Source organism: Stegodyphus dumicola, chromosome 5 (assembly GCF_044657685.1).
Source record: "Stegodyphus dumicola isolate Sdum_Otavi_A_Nest chromosome 5, ASM4465768v1".
NCBI lineage: Eukaryota > Metazoa > Arthropoda > Arachnida > Araneae > Eresidae > Stegodyphus > Stegodyphus dumicola.
The window spans coordinates 219,877,124-219,898,682 of NC_140772.1; the positions used below are offsets into that span (position 1 = coordinate 219,877,124).

Sequence of the window (21,559 nt, forward strand, 5' to 3'; positions counted from 1 at the left end):
TGCTTCAAAATGAAATAAAGGAAAGAAATCATAGTTTAATATACTTTAACGGAAGAGAAACTAGAAAAAAGACGTGCTCTGCCAGACAATTGCTAGGGGACGGACAACGATGTCATTCACAGCAACCATAAAATGAAAGGAAGCAAAATCGGGAAAATTAGAATAAGCACGGGAGACAATAAGAAGAGGTGTGTGTTCACAAATATTCATTTCCATGACTATTCATCCCATACTACAGCTGACAAATTATACAAAGGATTATATGAATGGGGGCAGTTGTTATACCAAGTTGCATGGGAAAGATTTAATTTGCGATCTCGCAAATTTCGGTGTGTCTGTCCAACATATCACTTAGATGATTTTAAGTTTGGCCGTATCATTGTAAAATTCGAAGAAAGGTGAAATACAACAGATATTGCAAGAAGGTTTTAAATTCACTGCAGCGCTGTTTCACGGCTATGGAAAGTATTTAAAACAAGTGGAATGCATATCCAGTGCCATGAAGAGGTTCTGTTAGATGTACGACACCAGCTGGAAACGAGTACATGGCCATGTCGATAAAAGAAGCTGGCGACACACATCAGCAGGAGTTGAATGAATTTCTTGCTGCTGCAGGAAAGCAGATCTTCCCAAAAACTGTAGCCAGACATTTGAGAGAAGGAAGACTCTATTAATATCATGTTATGCTTCAGCAAACCTACTCTACACACATGCTGCTGCCGTAGCGCATCAAAGTCTACAGAAACCTCCAATGATTTGGCACCAGATTTCTGTATAGCTTTACGCAGGTTTACTTGAGCTGGATCAACTACACTTTTATCGATTTTTTAATAAATTCTTCTCGTGAATGTCATCGGAATATTTTTATGAAATATTCCCTTTTAAATAAAATGATATTCATTCAAGTTTGAAATGTTTCGCCATGCAAGACCAAAAATGTAGGGTTGAATATTTCAAAAAATCTTTTACAGCAAGAATATACTAATAAGAATACGGTTCTGTTTTAAGATTGCATTTTGTTTTTATATTAAAAAAATTTAATATTTTTTTATCTCCGCATTTCATCAGGAATAAATCCTTCAGATACTTCAGAGAAAATGTCTTTTCTTGTAAAAAACATATTTATCGAGCAACAAATACTTGAGGTTCTTTTTAAATTCTACTTTCCATTTATTGAATTCGATTCGCATTTTCATCCCACGCAGTTTCAAACTGAAGCTTACATTTCGATTTCTCAAAGCTTTAACACTTAATACTACTCTTAATCAGAAGCCTTTCCTTTAATATAAACAGTATATTAACATAAACAGCATTATCTATGTTTGTATTGTATACTGCAGTCTTACAATAAAACAAGCTAGAAAAGAGAATATGTTCTCAGACGAAAAATCGCAAGGGAGAGAAGTTACATTTTTAATATCTCATTGCAATCATCGATATAATAACTTTAGACAGTCTGTTTGCAAAAGGAAGTATCAATCTACGAGCATCTACATTAATACAGCATGTACTTCAAGCAGCAGATTTATTCAGTACAAGTCAACAAAAATAAAACTTTTGTATCAAATGAAATACTTTTCAAATTTATCTCAAACAGGATGACGTTTACATGCTTCTCGGAAGCAATGTTTGCATAAGCAGTTTCACTTCGTTTTCATATTTTCGTGTTATATAAAATTCAGTGTATCAAATTAGGTGTGCAGTAATATACTTAAGTGCAATGAAAAATAATCGAGAATGATGGAGAATTGCGCTTTATCGTAATGTTCGTTTTACAGTGCTGAAGAACAGTTCAGGTGGAGATACAAAATATAACAACGCGAGTTTTTGCCAACATTTAAATTCACTCACTACTATTGTCAATTACTATAAAATAGGCACTTCAAGTACGTTGCCAGCCTCCCTATTTGTGATAATATTAATATTTAATTTTGGTTTAGCGTAGAATCGAAACAATGCGGGACGGAAATTGAGGGGTGGGGGAGGGAAATAAGCGACTGAACCTTTTTTTTTTAAAATCTTGTACCCATGGTCAAGAGTCAAATCAACATGCGAAAAATAACCTTTTAGTTCCTATTTCAGTGTAACAGACTATAACAGCAAAGCATGGATGCAGAATTACTTCACTAACACAATATCTGCTGATATTAATTTTTGGGCTTCTTTTATGTCTGTCATTGCTCTGCAGCCATTGATTATGATGCCGGTCCATACCACAATACTGCGTCTCGTATATCAGTTCCCTTCCTGGATATTTTCTGGCTGTAAGCAGTATACCAGTCTCACGCCAGATCAGATGAAATCTATGATGAAGTCTACGATGAAGTATACGTAGATGGAGTCTACGATGACAAAGGGAAGTGAGAATAGTACTCACAACCCAGTCTTCCCTTCACACCAAATTCAACTCTCACGAAACCACCACAAACAGTGAGGTACTGTGCTGTCTGGACAATGGGACACACATAACAGATCTGAAATATTTCATAAAAATATTCCGATGACATTCACGAGAAGAATTTATTAAAAAATCTAGAAAAGTGTAGTTGATCCAGCTCAAGTAAACCTGCGTAAAGCTATACAGAAATCTGGTGCCAAATCATTGGAGGTTTCTGTAGACTATGATGGGCTACGACAGCAGCATGTGTGTAGAGTAGGTTTGCTGAAGCATAACATGATATTAATTTGCAATGTATGTATGACATGTTTATTAGTGTTTAGTAGAACATCAGTCATTTTATATGATCTAGCTTTTTTAGGCAACATAAACTAAACAGATCCTACAAATGAACCTGGCCAATTCTCGCACAGGCGTGAATACCAGCACAGAAGATACGTGAAAATAATCCATTATTAATTCAGCTCAAAACAGAAATGCACGCATACTTCGTGCTTTACAATAACACCGACCACCTGTGGTGGAACTTAAGCGTTATAACATAAATCAATTCAAGTTTAAATAGAGTAGTGATGAATTAGCATGTTAAGTTGCGGCTAACTTAGGCGGACTCAAACTAACAGGCATGACAATTATCTGAAAGGGCCAAGGGGTGTGCTAGCGTAACAAAGAAATAAGCAGCGAAATATGCGCTGGCTAGCATAAACACGTTCTGAATAAGGTCAGAGATTCACCCGTTTAAATACTCACTTCACTTAACTTTAAATTTATTTCCTGGCAAGGAAATGCGAAGGGAAGTTGAGGAGTTCAGGAGCGATAGCAAAAATTTGAATGAAATGTTAGTTAACTAAAAGAAACCCTATAATTTTTCTCTGTCTGCTTGATAATCAAAAGCGCATTTCCTTAACTGTAGTATATTTATATCTTTTGATCAAACACTACAATTTCGAAATCAAACACTACTCTTCCATTGCCTTTATTACCTTAACAAAAAAACTTTGACAGTATTGAACTAAGCTTCATGGAATCAGCAATCAACAGTTATTTCTTCTAATTATTATGCTGATGATCTTCCTTTATTTTGATGTTCAAAAATTTCTTTTTCTCAAATAAATTTGTATCTGTTACTAATGACTAATTTATGAAATTTTCGGAGGAAATCATTCATAGTAGATAAGCATTTTCAGCTGCTTTAAAGAATAATTTGAAAGTTGTTAACCGAAACCGAATTTCACACGTTCAGCAATTTTCTAGGAATTTCTAAGTTTGAACCTTTCTTTGAAAAATAATATTTTTTTTCATATTTCGACAACAATGCGCCTCTAATTTTGACCTGTTAGATTTTGTTGCATTTATTTCTGCTGAATTACATATATTTGTTATGAAGTTAAAATAAAATGCATACTGAAACCAGTTGCGGATATATCATATAATTTTCGATTTGATCTAAGTTAAGAACAAGTTCTCAAATGGCTTTCGTTTAACCATTGTGAGTGAAATTTAAAAAAAAAAAAGCAGCTGAGAACTTTCTCTCTTTTTGAGTAAGTCGTGAAGTAATTTAATATTTTATGCGCTTAGATAGTTCTTCCATTAAAAGATTGAAAATATCGATTAGCTATATTCGCACGCAAGTTATTTTTGCATGAAATTTAAGAAAATTTCCAAATAATCTGTGTTATTTCAGTTGTCATTTTAAGCCGACAAATAAACAAGTTCCTTCCAACAGTAAAATAACGTTATTACATTCAACCATACTTTTTCTTTGATAGATTTTTATTAATAAATAAACGTATATGTAAGATTCATCACGATGTTTTCTAGAAGTAAAAGTTATCCTTTACTTTTATCCTAGAAGTAAAGTTATCCTTTTCTAGAAGTAAAAGTTATCCTTTTGATAACTTTTACTTCTAGAAAACATATATAATAAAAAAAATCTTTAATACCTTCCTGGTAAAAAGAAAATATTTTTAAAACATCCATTTTAATGCTCTCTTTTGGTATCTGAAATACCTAAACTTTTTTTCTGCTTGACATGTCTTTCGTTTAAAATAAAACAATCTCTTATATAACTTTTAACATACTTAACTATATAATCATATAAGGTATTTCTCCCGCCTTCTTAGCATGCCTTCGTGGTGTAGTGGTCAGCACGCTCGACGCGTATTCGATTTGTATGTAGTAAATACCTAAAACCGTTCATAAAGCAATGCGTTACGCTTAAAGAACATATACCTATTGTATTGTTTCTAATTACTTCGTCTATGCTGAATGTAGAGGAACCTATTGAATTGTGTAGCCACTTATCATGAGTACATGTGTCAAAAAGACAAAGTCCAGAAAAGGGTTAAAATACCCTTTTATTCGTTCCCCCACTTCAGATCAAGATAAGAAAAGTAAGAAACTAATCTAATACTAAACTAAACTGACTTAGTCGAAACTAGGCACAATTACCTAAGCTAGTTGGCCCTTGGTTTAACTTAGCCGGCGATTATCAACAAACAGGTACAATATGACCGAGCGCGTAGTAGGTTTACTAAGTAGCCTGACGGTAAACGTGCGCCACCAAAGGCTGCTAAGCTCTACTACTGAAGTAAGCTGAACCTTCCTTAAATATTCCTTCTACCTCATTTACATTCAGCTCGATTGTAAAATCTCATTCTGGTATAGGGAGCTGTAAGTGGAAAACCAGAATTGAAAGGGAAAGGCTTCAAAATACAAAAAATAGCTGTTATAAAATTAAAATAAACTTTATAATTTTTGCAAAATTCTTACGTGTAACATATGAACGTAATTCCTCGAAGTGCAACAAAGCTGAGATAATTTGATGTTTTTTTGCTTTACTTTCATTAGGATTTAGAATTTTTACATGTAATGTATCGTATCACAGAATTTAACATTCTGATATTCAACAGTAGAATTTTGCATAATTTGTATTATAATACATTTGCGATTTTTATTGAAAATATGGTTCATGGAAAATTAAAAGTGATTGCTTTTGTCTTATGTATATGGTAGGTGAATGACTGAAATGCAGCTTCCTTATTAGTTGTTGGCTATTATTGGAAAATATTGAAACTTATATATATATAAAGAGAGAAAAAAAAGTGGAACGGTATGCTTAGTGTTTGATTTACGGAAACATACGCATAAAAACATATGTGTTTGGTTAGGAGAGAGCAATGACAAATGAGCTCTCAATGCAATGAGAACAGTGGAGAAGAGGAAAAGAGATGCATTGCATATACTGGAGTAGCTAAACGGCTTGCTTAAATTTGGGACTAATGAGAAGATTATAATTTTTGGTAGAATATTATACTAGTACTTGATAAATTCGCATCTGGCAAAATAGAAAATTGCTTTTACTTCCATTGCGTAAGATTTGCACTTTTTCCGGTATGTGAATGCAGTGGCCTTCGGACTATATGTTGTGGATACTGTAATTAGCTGTTTAAATATGTAATTAGCTGTAAGAATAATCCGTTTGAATCTGATTTCCACAGTGGAAATATATACTACAAGCCTCGTACGAAAGCGATCGAGGGAAAAAAATGCCCTGAATGTCATCGAAAGTGATCGTTTATTATTGTAATTTACGAACAAATAAAATTATAAATCTCAACATGTTTTGTTTGTTTTAACGCAGAAAACATTTTTATAAGCAGATTATTGTAGCATCTATTAGTAAAACACAATTGGATAAAAATAATAATTAGTTTCAGTTCCTTATTTTCTTATAGACAAAATTTCTATTTCACGTGTCAAGATACAAGGTATTTTCTCCCTCCTTTCTGCATGCCTTCGTGGTGTAACGGTTAGCACACTTGGCGCGTACTCAAGAGGTCCAGGTTCGACTCCCGGGGAGAGCATTGCTCGTTTTTTGAGGCTTCTGCTTCAAGATAACCTAATACCTCCGCAAAGTAATAATCTGAGCGCAAACGTCAACCCATTTTCGTTTGTTTTTAAATTTGTTGTAGAATCTCGTTTATCCGATCTAATTAATACAGCGGGAGTCCAGATAATCGAAAAACATCTGATAATCAAAGACTTCAGTAAAACATCCTTGCATATGTTCATTTTAACTACAGTTGATTTTCTTGACTTATCTAAGAGTAATTAACAACTGAATAAAGCATAACTTCAATTGATTTGTTTTAATTATTTAAGACTAATTGAGAACAGAATTCAGCATAATGAATTAAGAACTGAAGAATTGAATGGAACGTGATGAAGAACTGAATCAAGTATCGACACTTTTTTAATCAGAGTAGCAAAAATGACGTAAATTTGTGCATTGAGTTCAAATTAAGCACAGTCACTATGACTCTTAAAACGTGGTTGCTTGGTTAAATAGTGACCTTTGGAATCTTTCAAATCCTGCAGTGTTTATAGAATTAGCTAACACTTCATAACAGGATCATATTCACTTACTTTTTATACCAATGCCTCGTAATATGAAGTGTATACATTTATGCCTGCATGTGCAAAAACATGATTGCGTTCTCTTGCGTATTTCTCAAAAGCACGAAATTTAACCATTCATAATTGCGTAAAACAAATCTTTTCTCTTTTAAACCACTATTTTCACCTAAAAATTTCACCAGAGTCCCAGTTTTGATTTTCGAATGCAAATTTATTTGCTCGAGAGAAGTAAAAAATATGTTAATGACGTAAATAAAAAAATTTAACAAGATTTTAACAACGATTTTTAATTTTTAGGCCTGGCAAATGCTTCTATTCCTATCGTACAACCTGTAAGATACAGGAAAATGTATGGATCTTACGGAAGAAGCCCAACGAATAATTCGTACTTATTTGTGTCTAAGGTGAGAGATATTATAGTTTCTCAGCTACAATCTAAATGAAATTGAACAGTTAAATTACACTTTCAATCTATGCACATTTGTCTTTTATGCCATAATGTATAAGCAATTTATTAGAAATTACTATCGAAATATTTAACTTAAGTTATTTGTTTCAGAATGTATATTACCAAGTGATTCGCTTTGCTATTTGACATCAGAAATATATTATTAAAACCAGTCACTGCATGTTTTATGAATTTAATTAAGATTTCTTTATGCATATTATTTTTAACAAATTTTTATGATTGCAACAGCTTCAGTATTATCCTTTAAAAATATAAATCTGAATTCTGACTCAAAAACTACTATATTAGTTTGTATTAAAATTAGTTTATGCTCTGTTCAACGGAATATATATTCTTAAATTTAGCTTAAATATTTTGTCAGTCTCTCTTTATATTTCAAATGCATTGAAACATTTATGTAAAATAATTTTCTATTGAAATAATCCTCAGCTCATTACCTGTTTGAAACTAAGTATTTTCTAACTAGTTATTAGTAATTTTAATAATTATTTAAATGAAAAATTTCTCTTTGATGAGGTTAATTGCAATTCAGTCTGCAGCAGTTTAATTTACTATTTACATATTATGTATTGTAACAGAATTAATATTTCTTTTTTTCTACCAGATAATTACATACTAATAGCAAAATTAAGGTTTATGTAGAATTACCATAAATTATTTCATAATATTTCTGCACATAAAATTTGTTGCTTGCTTCCAAAATGAATAAAGACCATTAAAGCTAAATTCACATAGCACATTTTAAGAAAATTTCTGAAATAATAGTAAGTTTGATGGGGTCCATAGTATATACCTTACGGATAGAAAACTCGGAATGCTGTTGTACACTATACTAAGTATTATATTATTAGAACATATAATTTCTTAAAACCAGTCTCTAATTCCTCAACTACTACAATGATCGTGCTTGCCTATTTAGATTTCGAAACAAATTTTAATTGAAATTCTAATCAAAAATTAAAAAGTGGTATTACGGTGTACTTGAAACAACATTATGATTGCATCCAATGTGTTAAGTGATATGGAATATGAACATGGGTATCTGGTCTAGGAAACTGGAATTAAATCGTCGACTGTGTGATTCCAGATGTAAGCAAACACATTAATAGTTCTCAGCAACTGATTTTTCATAACACTTATCCGCAAATCAAAGCACACTAGGTCTGGTATTTATGCCATAGGATAGAAACTTATCTACAAAACCGTTTGACGTATATCAGTTGTTACTGCATTGTACTTCAAATGGTACTCTAAAATGTCGATAGCTCATTAAATTATATGGATTGTCATCTGCAGACCACGAGAGTCGCAAATAATCTCTGTTCTGTGAATTCAAACTTATCTACAGAAAAGTTTGACGTATAGTAAAGATGTTACTCCGCAACGTTTTAATCGAAAACGTAATCTATAGAAGGTGGTGTCAGTTCTAACAGATTGGGTATCCTTTCTAAGCACGAATGGAGAGAAATAAATTTATTTTTATATTCTGATGCGTCGGACACAGGTGTAATTTTACTGGAATCCTTTATTACTGGATGATGCAGTAATTTTAGTCCAATTTCAACTTGTAAGGGAACTTCTTTTATAGTACCTTGTAGAATCCAGTCTTTGAAAACTTCACGTCAATCATCAAATAACCGTTCCTCAAAAGTCAGTCCTCAAAAGTTATTTTTCAGTGAATTCTCGACGATTGGATATTGGGCTATGTCTTTCCAACCACCGCAGTATATATCTACCATCTTAATCTCGTTTTTCAGGTTCGTGAAAGTTACGTAACTCGCTTGCAAGCTTCGTTTCAGATGGCTTTCTGGAGGACTGGTGATAACAATAGCTTCTAGCTCCAAAGATCGATATCTTGACTTTCATTAATGAACAAAGATAAAACAGAAATTGTATCTTCATGTGCATATACATTTGGTAATTTTACCATTACCCTGTATCCAGTTTCAGTTATTCCGCATGTCGATTCCCTTACTCTGTCAGTCATCAACTTCCCAGCAAAATCTGCCTTGATAGGAAGTTGTATTTTTGCAGATTGCTTCAGAAGATCTTGATCTTATTGTAATCACTCAGCCATATTCTTTTGTCCCATGTTTTATTACAGCACATATTTCCTTTTGGTGATTTAACTTCAAAATTACATTTATGAGTTATCTCCAAATTGCTTATTTTTTGGTATTTGTTATGCTCCTGAACTATTTCTGTACCTGCAAAAAAGATTAAGCTGCATTTTTTCTTTTCTCACTGATTCATGTCCCATGTTTGAAGTCAGTTCTTTTATAAACATGATCTCTGACACCCAGTGTCAACAAGGGTTCTAATAAGCCGCGCTTTCTCATTTCCATTAATTAGAACATTTTTGCATCAAGTTTGTATCTGTACTTCTGGCAAACTTTTTAATCGACACAGAAAAACACTTTGTACCTTTAAAAATTTTTTTTTGTAATCTTTAGATAAATGACATGGTGTTAAATATATAAAACATAATTCATTTTTTTAACAAAACCTGTTTCTCCGATCTAATGATAAACTTTTAGCGGATTTATGCTTTACAATGTTGTGGTTCTTATCAAAAAATATAAATTTTTCTTTTATGTAAGTTTTGCTTTTGTAGATAAATTGTGCAAAGTTCCGCGGCTGTCGGAATTTTATTCTCCCTTTTTCAGAAATATTTATTTTGTGATCGATTTTCTATATTAAATCCTTGTTATTCTCTCTTCTCTTTCCATTTCTTTCTTCAGAAATGTCATAAATAGTTCCAATTTATTTGTTGAAATCTCTTTCTCAACCGAGGTTATGTTTTTCCCCATATTCTCAAAATATAATCTGATAAACCGGATTTAATAATAGGATACAGCATAGCTTCGATAGCTGTAATTTTCAGGAATAGGAGGAAAACTCTGTACAAGATGCTTAACTTTAGATCTAGTTCTTTTCCAAACAAAGTAGTTAATATTGATACCTATTTTCAGGGTCAATCTTCATGAAATTTTCTAAATTGTCCCACAAATTCCAACTAGTCTTTTACCAACCGGTCTACGTTACTGAACTTTCTTAATTCAATGATAGGATTTTTCCTTAATTAAATTTTCATAACTTGTAGAGACATTAGGTTATTTCAAAGCAGAAGAGATGAAAAAGGAGCAGTGGCCTCACCTGGACTCGAACCACGGAGCTCTTGAATACGCGCCGAGCGTGCTGACCATTATACCACGGAGTTATGGTAAAAAGGCGGGAGAAATACCTTATATACTTTCTCTTTTAAAGAACGACTCGAGATTGGAGGACCCAGTTGCCAAATTCTGGTAGTGGAGAATCATCACCCACCACCTTTTTTAATTCATGTGTACTGTAGAGACATTATGTTATTTCGAAGCAGAAGAGAGGAAAAATGAGCAGTGCCCTTGCCAGGACTCGAACCATGGACCTCTCGAATACGTGCCGAGTGTGCTGACTATTACACCACGAAGGCATGCTAAGAAGGCAGGAGAAATACCTTATAATCTTGTTACCATATGTTTAACTTTAGAGCTAGTCTCCGAACAAAGTAGTATATACTGGTACTTATCTTCAGGGTCAATTTTCTGATCATCGAAGAAAATTTCTAAATCGCTCCCAGAATCCCAACTAGTCTTTTACCAACTAGTCTACGTTCTTAAACTTTCTTAATTCAGTTTTAGGAATTTCTATTGTTTTTCTTAATTAAATCTTCTTAACTAAATTTTCTAATATTTCATGAACTTCTTTTAGCAGCTTCATTCTTATCTCTATGTAAAATTTTATCCTTTTCATTAGACCTCTATTCAAGCCTAATTTCTTTCGCTTTAAAATATAGTAAAAGCCGCTTATTAAAATCATGTCTGTTCCAAACATATTTTAATTTATTAATCAACTGAGTTTAATAGGCGGCAGTTTATGTATTGCAAATCGTGATATCAGTTTTAAACATTTCAAGTAAAATAATTACTAGCAACTGATTCAATAATGAATCCTAATTAATGCTAAAGTAATAATCATAATTAATGCTAAAGTTAAACTATTAACGCAATTTTGAAATTCATTTTTTACATTTTTATAATTATGTTCTTGATGAAATTTTATCATTTGCAAACAGCTAGGTTTATATTTATATAAACGAATGAATGTATGCTCATATCGTTCAACAACAGTTTCTCAATTAAATTGTAATTTCGTAAAACACAGATTCGACTAATGATGGAAGGTCATCACTTAATTTGTAACAGTTTCGCTGTCAGTTTTTGAAGCCAGTTCACTGTCTTTAGCTGTCAGTTTCTTTTACTTGCATTGTAAATTTTTATAAAGATTATCTCAATGTTGCTATCATAACCTCCGCCACTGATGTCTGAATTTTATAAGCTATAGTTTTTATTCTTCTGAAGCTTTTTCTATATGAAAATCCATTTTAAATGATTTTTGGAGTTAAACCTTCTACATTGATTATAATATGATTGGATCCTAGCGAAAATATCAGTTTACACATTTTCTTTGAAGGTCTTGCATTTTCACAAAATTCTGTTGTGTTCATCGTTTTCTGAACTTTTCTGTAACGACATTTAAAAGCTTTTCGAGTACCCAGAAAATTAAAGAAAGGTTAGAAGTTGTATTTGTCGAAAGAGACTCTAGTGTTTTTCATAAAAGAAGCGGGGGTGTGTGCTGCACAGATATCTAATTTATAAAGCTACTTTTCACTTGTTTCTGTGGTAATTCAGGTGTAAAATCTAAAATCTTGATTTCTTTTAAACATAGGGGCTTTCTGCTTTTGTCAGTAACCAATGCTGTCTTTTTAATTTCTTAGGTTATATTGTGCATTTATAATACAGTAACGTATTCCTTTAGTTTCTTAATCCAACTGCTCTTTAACTGATGTTGAAATATTAAAGTATATTCTGTAACGCAGTACAATTTCGTTTGTGTTGTAAGTTTCGTGTGGCTTGCATTCATTGACCAACCCAAGTAAAACGTCTTTTATCCAACTTTCAGCTATATAGTGATCAGCTTCTTTCTTCTCACTATGCAGTTTCAGGTGAAAAATACTGCGTCTCTTTTTCTCCAACATGTGAGTCATTTGTCAATTCATATTTAGTTCTCTCGTAGCATTTAGCAGATCAGGAAAATAGCTATAGAAGTAGAAATACCTTTTAGATTTATAGTTGAAACATTCTAGAAGTAATTTCAAAGTCTGTAGACTTTCTGGCTTTTTTTCGTTTCCTTGAGATACCTGCATTTTTATTTGTTCTTCATTAATTATAATTCCTTGTCTAAATAAATTGCAGAATGCTGTTTGGAAAATTCTCAGTTTAAATGCAGTTTTCCTCTGGATGCAGTTACCAATAACATCAAAATCTTTGAACAATTTGTCCTTCTCTTTCAAGCTTAAGACATTTCGCTTGGCATTTTCAACTTGTTACAAATTAAACACAAAGTATAAAAAACACAAAGTATAAAGTCTTAAAAAATGCTTCTTTCAGTGATTTACAAAGACTTTATAACTTGACGTTTTTAGCTACAAAAAGGTTGCCTTTTGTCTGTTTAGTAGATCTGTCACTTCGTGATTACAAACATGACGATACTTTCCTTGTTTTTTCTTCAGTCTGCAGTAAATACCTCCTTTTCATTCAAAGACACTTAACGTACGGTAATACAAGAAGCATTTCAAGAACTTTTTCATTAAACTCTCTGTGAATATAGTGTGTCTATCCCAAAGAAAAGATTATGAATGTGTAAAATTTAAAGGATGGGATACAGAAGTTGTATGTCCACCTTCTATCAGCTAGTATACGAGAAGGAACACTCACCTATTTACAGTGCCTGTACTGTAGAGGAATATTTTGTTAACTTTAAGGATACAGAAACTCTACTCCTTTGAAATCCATTCCTGAAAAAGAACTCTTAGAAGGGTATCTAGCATCTACAGGCAACCAGAGTTAAAAGAAATTCAAGTCAAATCTGTTTTATTGAAGCACTACATACTTGAATGATAAAGCCACAGTTTACAATACGTTAGGTGTATGAATTTCTGGAAGCTTTGATAGGCACACATAGGATATTCTGGATCTGAAGAATCAGACTTTTACCTATCTCAGTTTAATAACTGGCGGAGATGAATTGACTAAATTTAATAAACGACGGATTTTGTATTGATTAGTATATATTTTGTTTGGTTTCTGGAAATCTGAAGGCACTAACCGACTGAGTTTATTAACCACCTAACTTATCTTGTCTTAACCCGATAGAGCACATCAGCTCCATGACATCCCAGATGTGCATATGACAACATGACATCCCAGATGACTTCTACAGTACAGGCACTGTAAAAAGGTGGGCGTTCCTTCTCCAACACGACTATGTTGGAATATCTCGACTTTGTGTCATCGATGCTTAGACATTTGGTACAGCCTGTCTCCAGGCATCTGCCAAGAACTTGTGGCATCCATGCCAAGGTGAGCTGCAGCTGTTTTCCAGGCCAAAGTTTGCATAATGCGCTATTGAGTAGGTGGTCATAATATTTTGGTTCTTCAGTGTATATATACAAACATCTATTACAGTTTTTCGATTATTCACATAGTAACTGTCCATTGTCCTCTATCACTATAGCAGCATCAAGCGGCCCACAGCCTGCCAATAGACTCAACTACCTTAAATTCCGATTCTTATAAAAAAAAATAAAAGTTTTCGAAAGCAACTTGCTTATTATCCAATAAGGTTATATCTACGTTAATTTACCATGCTTTAATGTGGATCAGAGCATGAAATACAGTTAATTCGTTAGCTACATTTTGGATTACACAAAATAATAAAACATTAAGATAATCCGAAGCTGGGAATACTTAACTGCTTTAACTATACTATTGCTTACTAAAACTATAGCATTTTTAGATGTAGTGTGAATTGCAACTCCTTTACGTAATATTTCAGGTATCCATGGATAAGGAAATTGTGAAGAATTATAATATAGGCAAGAAAGCAATACCTGTGCGAGGATGCAGAAGTATTTCCAAACGAGATATGATATTCAACGATGCTCTTCCACGTATAAAAGGTTAGTATACAACTATGGGAATTATTCCATTATGCTTCCATGTATTTAATTTCATTTACATACTATATCTTCATGTGTGGAAGGTAAAAAACAAATAAAAAAATTATGAAAGACAATTTCGGGAATGGAATAGCAATGGAGTCCACGTATGCATATAAATCAATGTATGTGTGAAGTAAATTGGAACCAACAAATATGGAACTGATGTAGTTTAATTACTTTTCAAATAATACTTGTTTATCTTAAGTGTGTTTTATCATATTTCACGTATATCATTTTTTGATTTAACGCTTAGGCTTCGCATTCAGGAGAAACCGTTAGTTCGAATTTCAGAGATTGATAATTTTCCAAGCTAACAATATACTTTAGATATAGGATGAGCTACACATACGAGCAACATGCAAGGAACACTATGCTCCTAAATGCTCAGAATGGAATTAAGCATATCGAAATGTGTGATGAAAGAAATTGCCAATGTATCTTATGGGAAAAAACGCAGTATTTTCCTGAAGAGTACAACACCGAAGAAACTATGAATAAGTCTTTCTTCTAAATAATATTTCATTGTTGCTTTTTTTTAGTGATTGATCTGTTTTTATTAGTGTGTTTGTCTTTTCTATTACTCTTTTTTTCACATTGTGTGTAAATGTGAAACACATTATGTGAATTATTAACTGCCAGTGAACTTTCCAATAAGTGTTATTTTAGAATTTTAACACCGTAAGAAATTTTTCTTAATCCTTACCGCATGTCTTCGTAGAACAACAGGTTATTATCGGGGGGACCGAAGTTCGAATCTCGGTGACGGTATTACTCATTTTTCATTATTCCTCTTTTGAAATATAAACTTAAAGAATTTAGATGTATCACCCGAGCTAAAACGTGGTGGATGATAATTCTACACCACCTAGATCTGTGTTTGAGTTCGCTCCTACCCAGTCGCCCTTTAAATGGGGAACGATGTAAAGAATTTTTCTTCTTTCTTATGGCATTGCTTCGTGGTATAAATACACTCATGTTCATAAATTAAGGATTATTCGGAGTAACGCGGAAATCGAACTCTAAAATAAATATATCATCTGTAAAATCACTACACACATCTTCAAGAATCATATGCGAATTTCAAGAAGTAACCAGATGACACCGATGGTACGTCACAATGACGAGAGTGTAAGAGAGTGATATATAAGGAATACAGGCAAAGAAGTAAAATTGTTCGCAGGCGCTTTAAAAGCATTTCAGTTCAATAACCGAAGTTATGACACAAAGGAGGCATTTGGATGATTTTTTACGTGGTAGAATTATCGGTCGTCTGTAATGTGGGCGTACCCAACTGGAAGTATCAAACGAACTTGGAATTGCCCAGAGTGTCATCTCCAGGCTTTGGCAACGATTCCAAGATAATGGTAATGTGAGTAGACGTTACAGCACAGGTCACCCCAGAGTTACAACGCAGAATGAGGACCGGTATTTGCCAGTTACTGTTAAAAGAAACAGGCGGAGCACAGCCTCAGACCTGTCTCGTCAGCTCTCTTCAGCCACTGGTACGAAAATTTCAAGGGCAGACCGTGTACAGACGCTTAGGGCAGATTGGTCTATATGCTCGTAGACCTGTCAGATGCATTCCACTTACTGCAACTCACTGTTCTCTGCGGTTAGCCTGGAGTAGAGAGTATGCATTGTGGACACCGCAACAGTGGGCTTGAGTGATATTTTCCGACGAGTCCAGGTTTAGCTTGCAGTCTGATTCTCGCCGAACGTTCATGTGGAGAGCTCCAGGTACCCGTTACCACCAAGAAAACATCATTGAACGACACCGTTACGGTGGTGCAGGAGTGCTCGTTTGGGGAGGAATTATTCTGGTATCCAGAACTGACTTGCATGTTCAAATTGGAACCATGAGAAGCCAAATCTATCGGGACATCATTCTGGAACAACATGTACGTTTGTTTAGGGGCACCATGGGCGCACAATTTGTGTTTATAGATGACAACGCCCGTCCCCCCCCGTGCAAACAAAAACAACGAATGCCTTCAGTCGGAGGATATCACCCGTATGGACCGGCCAGCATTCTCAACGGACTTGAATCCAGTAGAGCACGTGTGGGACATGCTTGGCCGACGAGTTGCAGCCCGTCAACCTCCTCCTACATGTCTACCGGAACTTCGGAGAGCATTGCTTTTTGAGTGGTGTAATATCCCCCAAGATCAGATCGATAATTTGATACTCAGCATGCCTAGGCGTTGTACGGACTGTATTGCATCGTCTGGGGGACATACAATATATTAACAATCATACCAACTATGAAATATTGGTTTTTTGTAAATAGGTATTTTTTGTAATTTGCTCCAGGGAGAAAAAATCGCTAATTTTTTTAATAATATCAAACATATAGCATCTTTTTTGCTCTTTACCTTTTGTTTAATAAATAAGCTTTACAAATAAGTCAAATTTGGTTTGCTTCTAACTCTTCCTTTGCCTGATTTTGCATTATCCTTAATTTATGGACATGAGTGTAAAACCAGATTTGACGAGAAATTGGCAGATCCAAATTTCAAATCCCGGCTAAGATAATTGCTCATTTTTCCTATTTCTTTATCCGAAATGAGCTTAATTACTGTATAGCATTTGTTTTTAAAGCATATGACCATTCTTAAAATCATTGACGTTACTAAACACGGGTTGCCAATAGATATAATTTATCATCTGAAGAATCTTTTTGCGAATCGATAGTGAACGCCATTGATAATTTATTAATTATCCATTTTCTGATATCAGATTCTTGCTCTTAATGGAAATATCTTATATTTTACTTACCTCAAGTGATATAGTGTACTAAATTTCATGATAACAGAGACATTAAATTTCACTTTAAAGACTAAAGTATAAATTTTACTGAACAAAGTAAAAATAACTTAGAAACTGAACTTAACGAGAGGTGGAGTATCACAGTTTTACTCAGGTTATTGAATTATGCGTACATGTATCCCATATCTTTATATATAAAGATACTGGATTTATGTGCACATAATTTCACAAGTTTCCATGTGAGCTGCAGAAGGACTTCTGTGCGATTCTATGCACCATACGAAATATTATACGAGCTTTGTTACATACCCTAAGAAGCTTAAGGGGTAGACTAGGTGTAACCTTGAGCAATCTCCTTCGCCAGGAATCGAACGACGGCCCTCTGGAATACCGGTCCAGCGTGCAGAACCACTACACCACGAAGGCACGCTAGGAAGGCGGAAGAAATATTTTATAAGTCATAAGGTTTTTTGAAGGAGATGACGTGATAAATGTGTAATGCCCTCACAGGGACTCGGATTCTAGACCTCTCGAATACGCATTGTATGATTGCAGTTACACTACGAAGGCATGTTGAATGGAGAGAGAAAATACCTTATAGTATTTTTAAAACGTATCGTAATTTAGTGTTTTTATTTTGAAAAGTTTGAAATAAATTTAAGTATAGAAATAGCTGTAGAGAATAAATATTTAGATATTGGTAGGTGGCAATCGCAAAAATTATAAATAAAGATTAAAATTATTAATAAATGGCAGTCACGACAGTTCTAAATGTGTTTTCATGTGTGTTTGCAATTTTATTATCGCCGATGCTACAATTTTTATACTTACAGAGATTCGCGCACACTCATAACCTTTACAGAGTTGGAATTCTAAAATGGTATTTGGGCTGACCGAAAATATATATGCATAATATGAATATTTGACCTCCCATATTTACTTTATTATTTTCAAGATTGTTTTTAATAGTGATTAACAAAAATTGTTCAATTTTTACCCAAGGTACAAAACGACAAGTGTTTGCAAGGAGTAATTTGTTTTTTACAGTTAATGTTGGTATTACATATGATAAGCCATTAATTTATCTAAAAGGTTGTAGAACATTCTTTATTATTTTTGAATATTTGACAGTTTTTTTTAAGCGATGGTCTTTATTGTAGTGCATTTTAATTTAGCCTTGTGTTTTCACCTATATCGAAAGGTATTATTTATTTATTTTTTAATTTAATCTGCTAGTTATGTGCCAACTCATTACAGAATACAGAATAACTCATTCTAATTCACCTAAAGCTACCTCCTCTACAACAGCGAAACAAACGACTGACCTATTTCGATAGCATTTTAAGAAATTATCTTATTTCTTATTCAAATGCCGTGCATTTAACTGTCTTTATTTGAGCTCGAATCATTTTACTTTAATAGAATTGTGTCAGTTTGTAATAGAATTGCGTCATTTTGCAATATTGTAAGTGCAAAATAATTACTAAATACTGAAGCTCAGCTTTTAAATAATAGACATAAGCTTAACAATTAATATTAATATTGGAAATATCTCCAGAAATGCTTAATCGATAAATTTAACACTTAAAGAATTGCATAATCGATAATAAATGCTCGTTAATGTCCACTGAATGAAGTCAGAAAAAAAGATACATATTTCCTCTTCGGAAAACAAAAGTTAATTTCTGTAGGCATGTAAATAATTAGTTCGATGTAAATGATGAAATGTTCCCCGCTAATTACTGGGGAAAGAAAACAAAGTATCTAAGATTTTTTTAGATGCGCGAGTTTAGGAGCAAAAAAAGGGAAAAAGAATTTTATTGGAATAAAAAGAGTAAGAGGAGGAGCATCTGAGTAAAAAATAAGCTTTCAAAAGAAAACAATAATATGTAGCTGAATTATGGAATAAGATATTAAAGAGTCTAAATATAAGAAATGTTTTGAGGCTAAGGCAACAAATTTAAACGCATGCAATAGTGAAGCTGTTACATAATTTGTAAAAGTTTTTGAGAGATACTCTTAGATGAGGAGATATGTATTATTTTATTCTTTTTTAATATATGTCAGTTTTGGTTTTTAGAAAGTTAGTTATTGAAAAAAGAAGTAACTAAATTACATTTCCTAGTAAAAATTATGTTTCAGCCGTAATTATTGTAATTTGACTTTGATAAACAATAAAATGTGAGGTTTATTGTAAACTTTTAGAATCATTAAGTAAAAAAAATCGTGAAAAATTAGCAGTGACCTTGCCGTGACTTGAACTCGACCAATACTGGTGGTGACGAAATATTATCCACAACCTCTTTTGGTTCGGGCACCATACTTGAGTCATTAGGCTTTTTTTTTCCCTGAAGCAAGAATCTTGAAAAATCAGGAATACCCTTGGCGAGACTCTAACTTGGACCTCTCGAATACACGCCGAGTGGGCTATCATTACACCACGAAGGCATGCTGGAAGGAGGGAGAAAACAACCTTATACGTGCATAGAGGCAACCCAAACAGGATCATAAGGTCATTTTAGACCAGGTGGATCGGGTCTTATTCCGCTCATTTGTAACCTTATACGTGCAATACAAAACCGAGAATCTTCATCGTCTAGTCACATTCACACGTGACTTCTGAAATGTTGAACTTCTCTGCTTAAAGCAGCAGAGAGTAGCGATTATTTCTTCATTCGCCGTTTCTTTCCTTCCCTTCCCTTTTATGTCGGACCACCTTGCATCTTACAACCTCTGCATGTCATGTTATGCTACGTAGTTCCCTGAAATTTGCATAGTTATACTGGTAAACTACATGGTGTTGCAATTCCTGTGTCGGACAGTGTCCACAAGTTTTCGTCATGCATCTTTGATATTAAAAAACAATTTTCGTCGTTTTGAAGTTTTATAAGCATAAAAAATATTGCTTCTGTATTAGCTTCTTCTTTTTCAATTCGCCAATTCTTGTTTTCTGGAATTTTGAATTGGAAAATTTTGAATAAAAACACTAAATCTTTTTGCAGGTATGCCGAGATATACATCTACATTAAGATGATAGTAAAAAAACTGATAGGTTGAATTCAAAATTGTTTCGAAAAATTTATAAAAGTTACTAAAAATACAAATTCTAAAAACAAATCAGAAAGTTGCTATGAATTTTATTTGGGTTGAATGCTAATTTTGAACTGTGAAAGACGGAATCAAGTAAGTTTATAAGGTATTTCTCCCACTTCCCTAGCGTGCCTTCGTGGTGTAACGGTAGCACGCTGGGCTGGTATTCCAGAGGTCCGTGGTTCGATTCTCGGCGAAGGTGATTGCACATTTGTCATTTTTCCGGCATCCAAAATAATCCTAATGCGTCTACAGTGGCGCTCGAACTAAAAGGGTGTTGGATGATGATTCTTCTCACCAGGATTTGGCGACTAGGTTCCCTAAAACCTCAGTCACTCGCCCTTTAGAAAGGGGAGTTTAATATAACACTAAGAAGCTAAAATTTTCAGAGCTAATTAAAAAAAAAAAAAAAAAAAAAAAAAAAAAAAAAAAAAAAACTATTCGTGTGATTTTTGAAACACTTGGCATTTGGGTATAATTTGAGTCGTAGAATGGAAATAAGGAAAAGAAGTCGGTATGTCTCATTTACTGTACTATAAACTTTCAAATTAGGGTAGGAAATTATGAACCATGTAGTAACAATACAGTGCGTTTATGTTATTACATATTACTTTATTCATTTGCAGTGTCTCCGGAAAATTACAAGACATTTATAATAGAAGCGTCAAAGAATGGGGAAGAAATATGCACGCATTTAACCTGTGAACCTGCCAAGATACTGCCTTTAGCTCAGAAATATTTTTTATTTTGACTTATGATTATGCTTTTTAAAAAGCTGATTTTATTTATAGTTTCATTTGAATTAATACGAATTTTATGGATTACACTTCCAAAGAATGCATATGAAGTGTACATTACTTTTGTGAATGAAGACATCTTTCTTGAACTTAGTTTGTATATTTATTGCGTTTTTGAATATTTATTGTGTTGTATTTTTATTGTGAATTACTATCATTTGACATACAGAAAGAATACAAACTTACATTATAGAAATACAGTAACATAGATTGATGCATGCTATTAACATTGATGCATGCTATTAAAGTCAGCGATTTCCTGAATATAATAAGGGAGTATGAATGCATATTAAGCTATTACTCTAAGTATAGTATTTCATTTAGAAACTTTATTCAGCAAATTAAGTAACTTTAAAAAATTATTTTACTGACTACAAATAATGTGTTAATATTAAAATAAAAATGGAAAAGGAATTTTCTCTCATCTCTCATGTGAATCTGAAAAATATTTTAACATTTGGAAAGTGTAGAAATAGGTACGTTTTCTTATTTCAAAAATACTAATAATAAACTTATAT

At 33.2% G+C, this 21,559-nt stretch overlaps 1 protein-coding gene across 3 annotated transcripts in view; it reads left to right on the forward strand.

Moving 5' to 3' along the window:
* The window catches only part of LOC118184970 (uncharacterized), a 120,706-nt gene extending 99,576 nt beyond the window's left edge, over positions 1 to 21,130 (forward strand). For all 3 annotated transcript variants that reach the window (XM_085817675.1, XM_085817676.1, XM_085817678.1), the window contains 3 exons: positions 7,115 to 7,221; positions 14,223 to 14,346; positions 20,871 to 21,130. In XM_085817675.1, the coding sequence (XP_085673801.1) occupies positions 7,115 to 7,221; positions 14,223 to 14,346; positions 20,871 to 20,995 (356 nt within the window). In that variant the 3' untranslated portion in view covers positions 20,996 to 21,130. The remainder of the gene's footprint in view (positions 1 to 7,114; positions 7,222 to 14,222; positions 14,347 to 20,870) is intronic.
* The last annotated feature ends 429 nt before the right edge of the window (positions 21,131 to 21,559 follow it).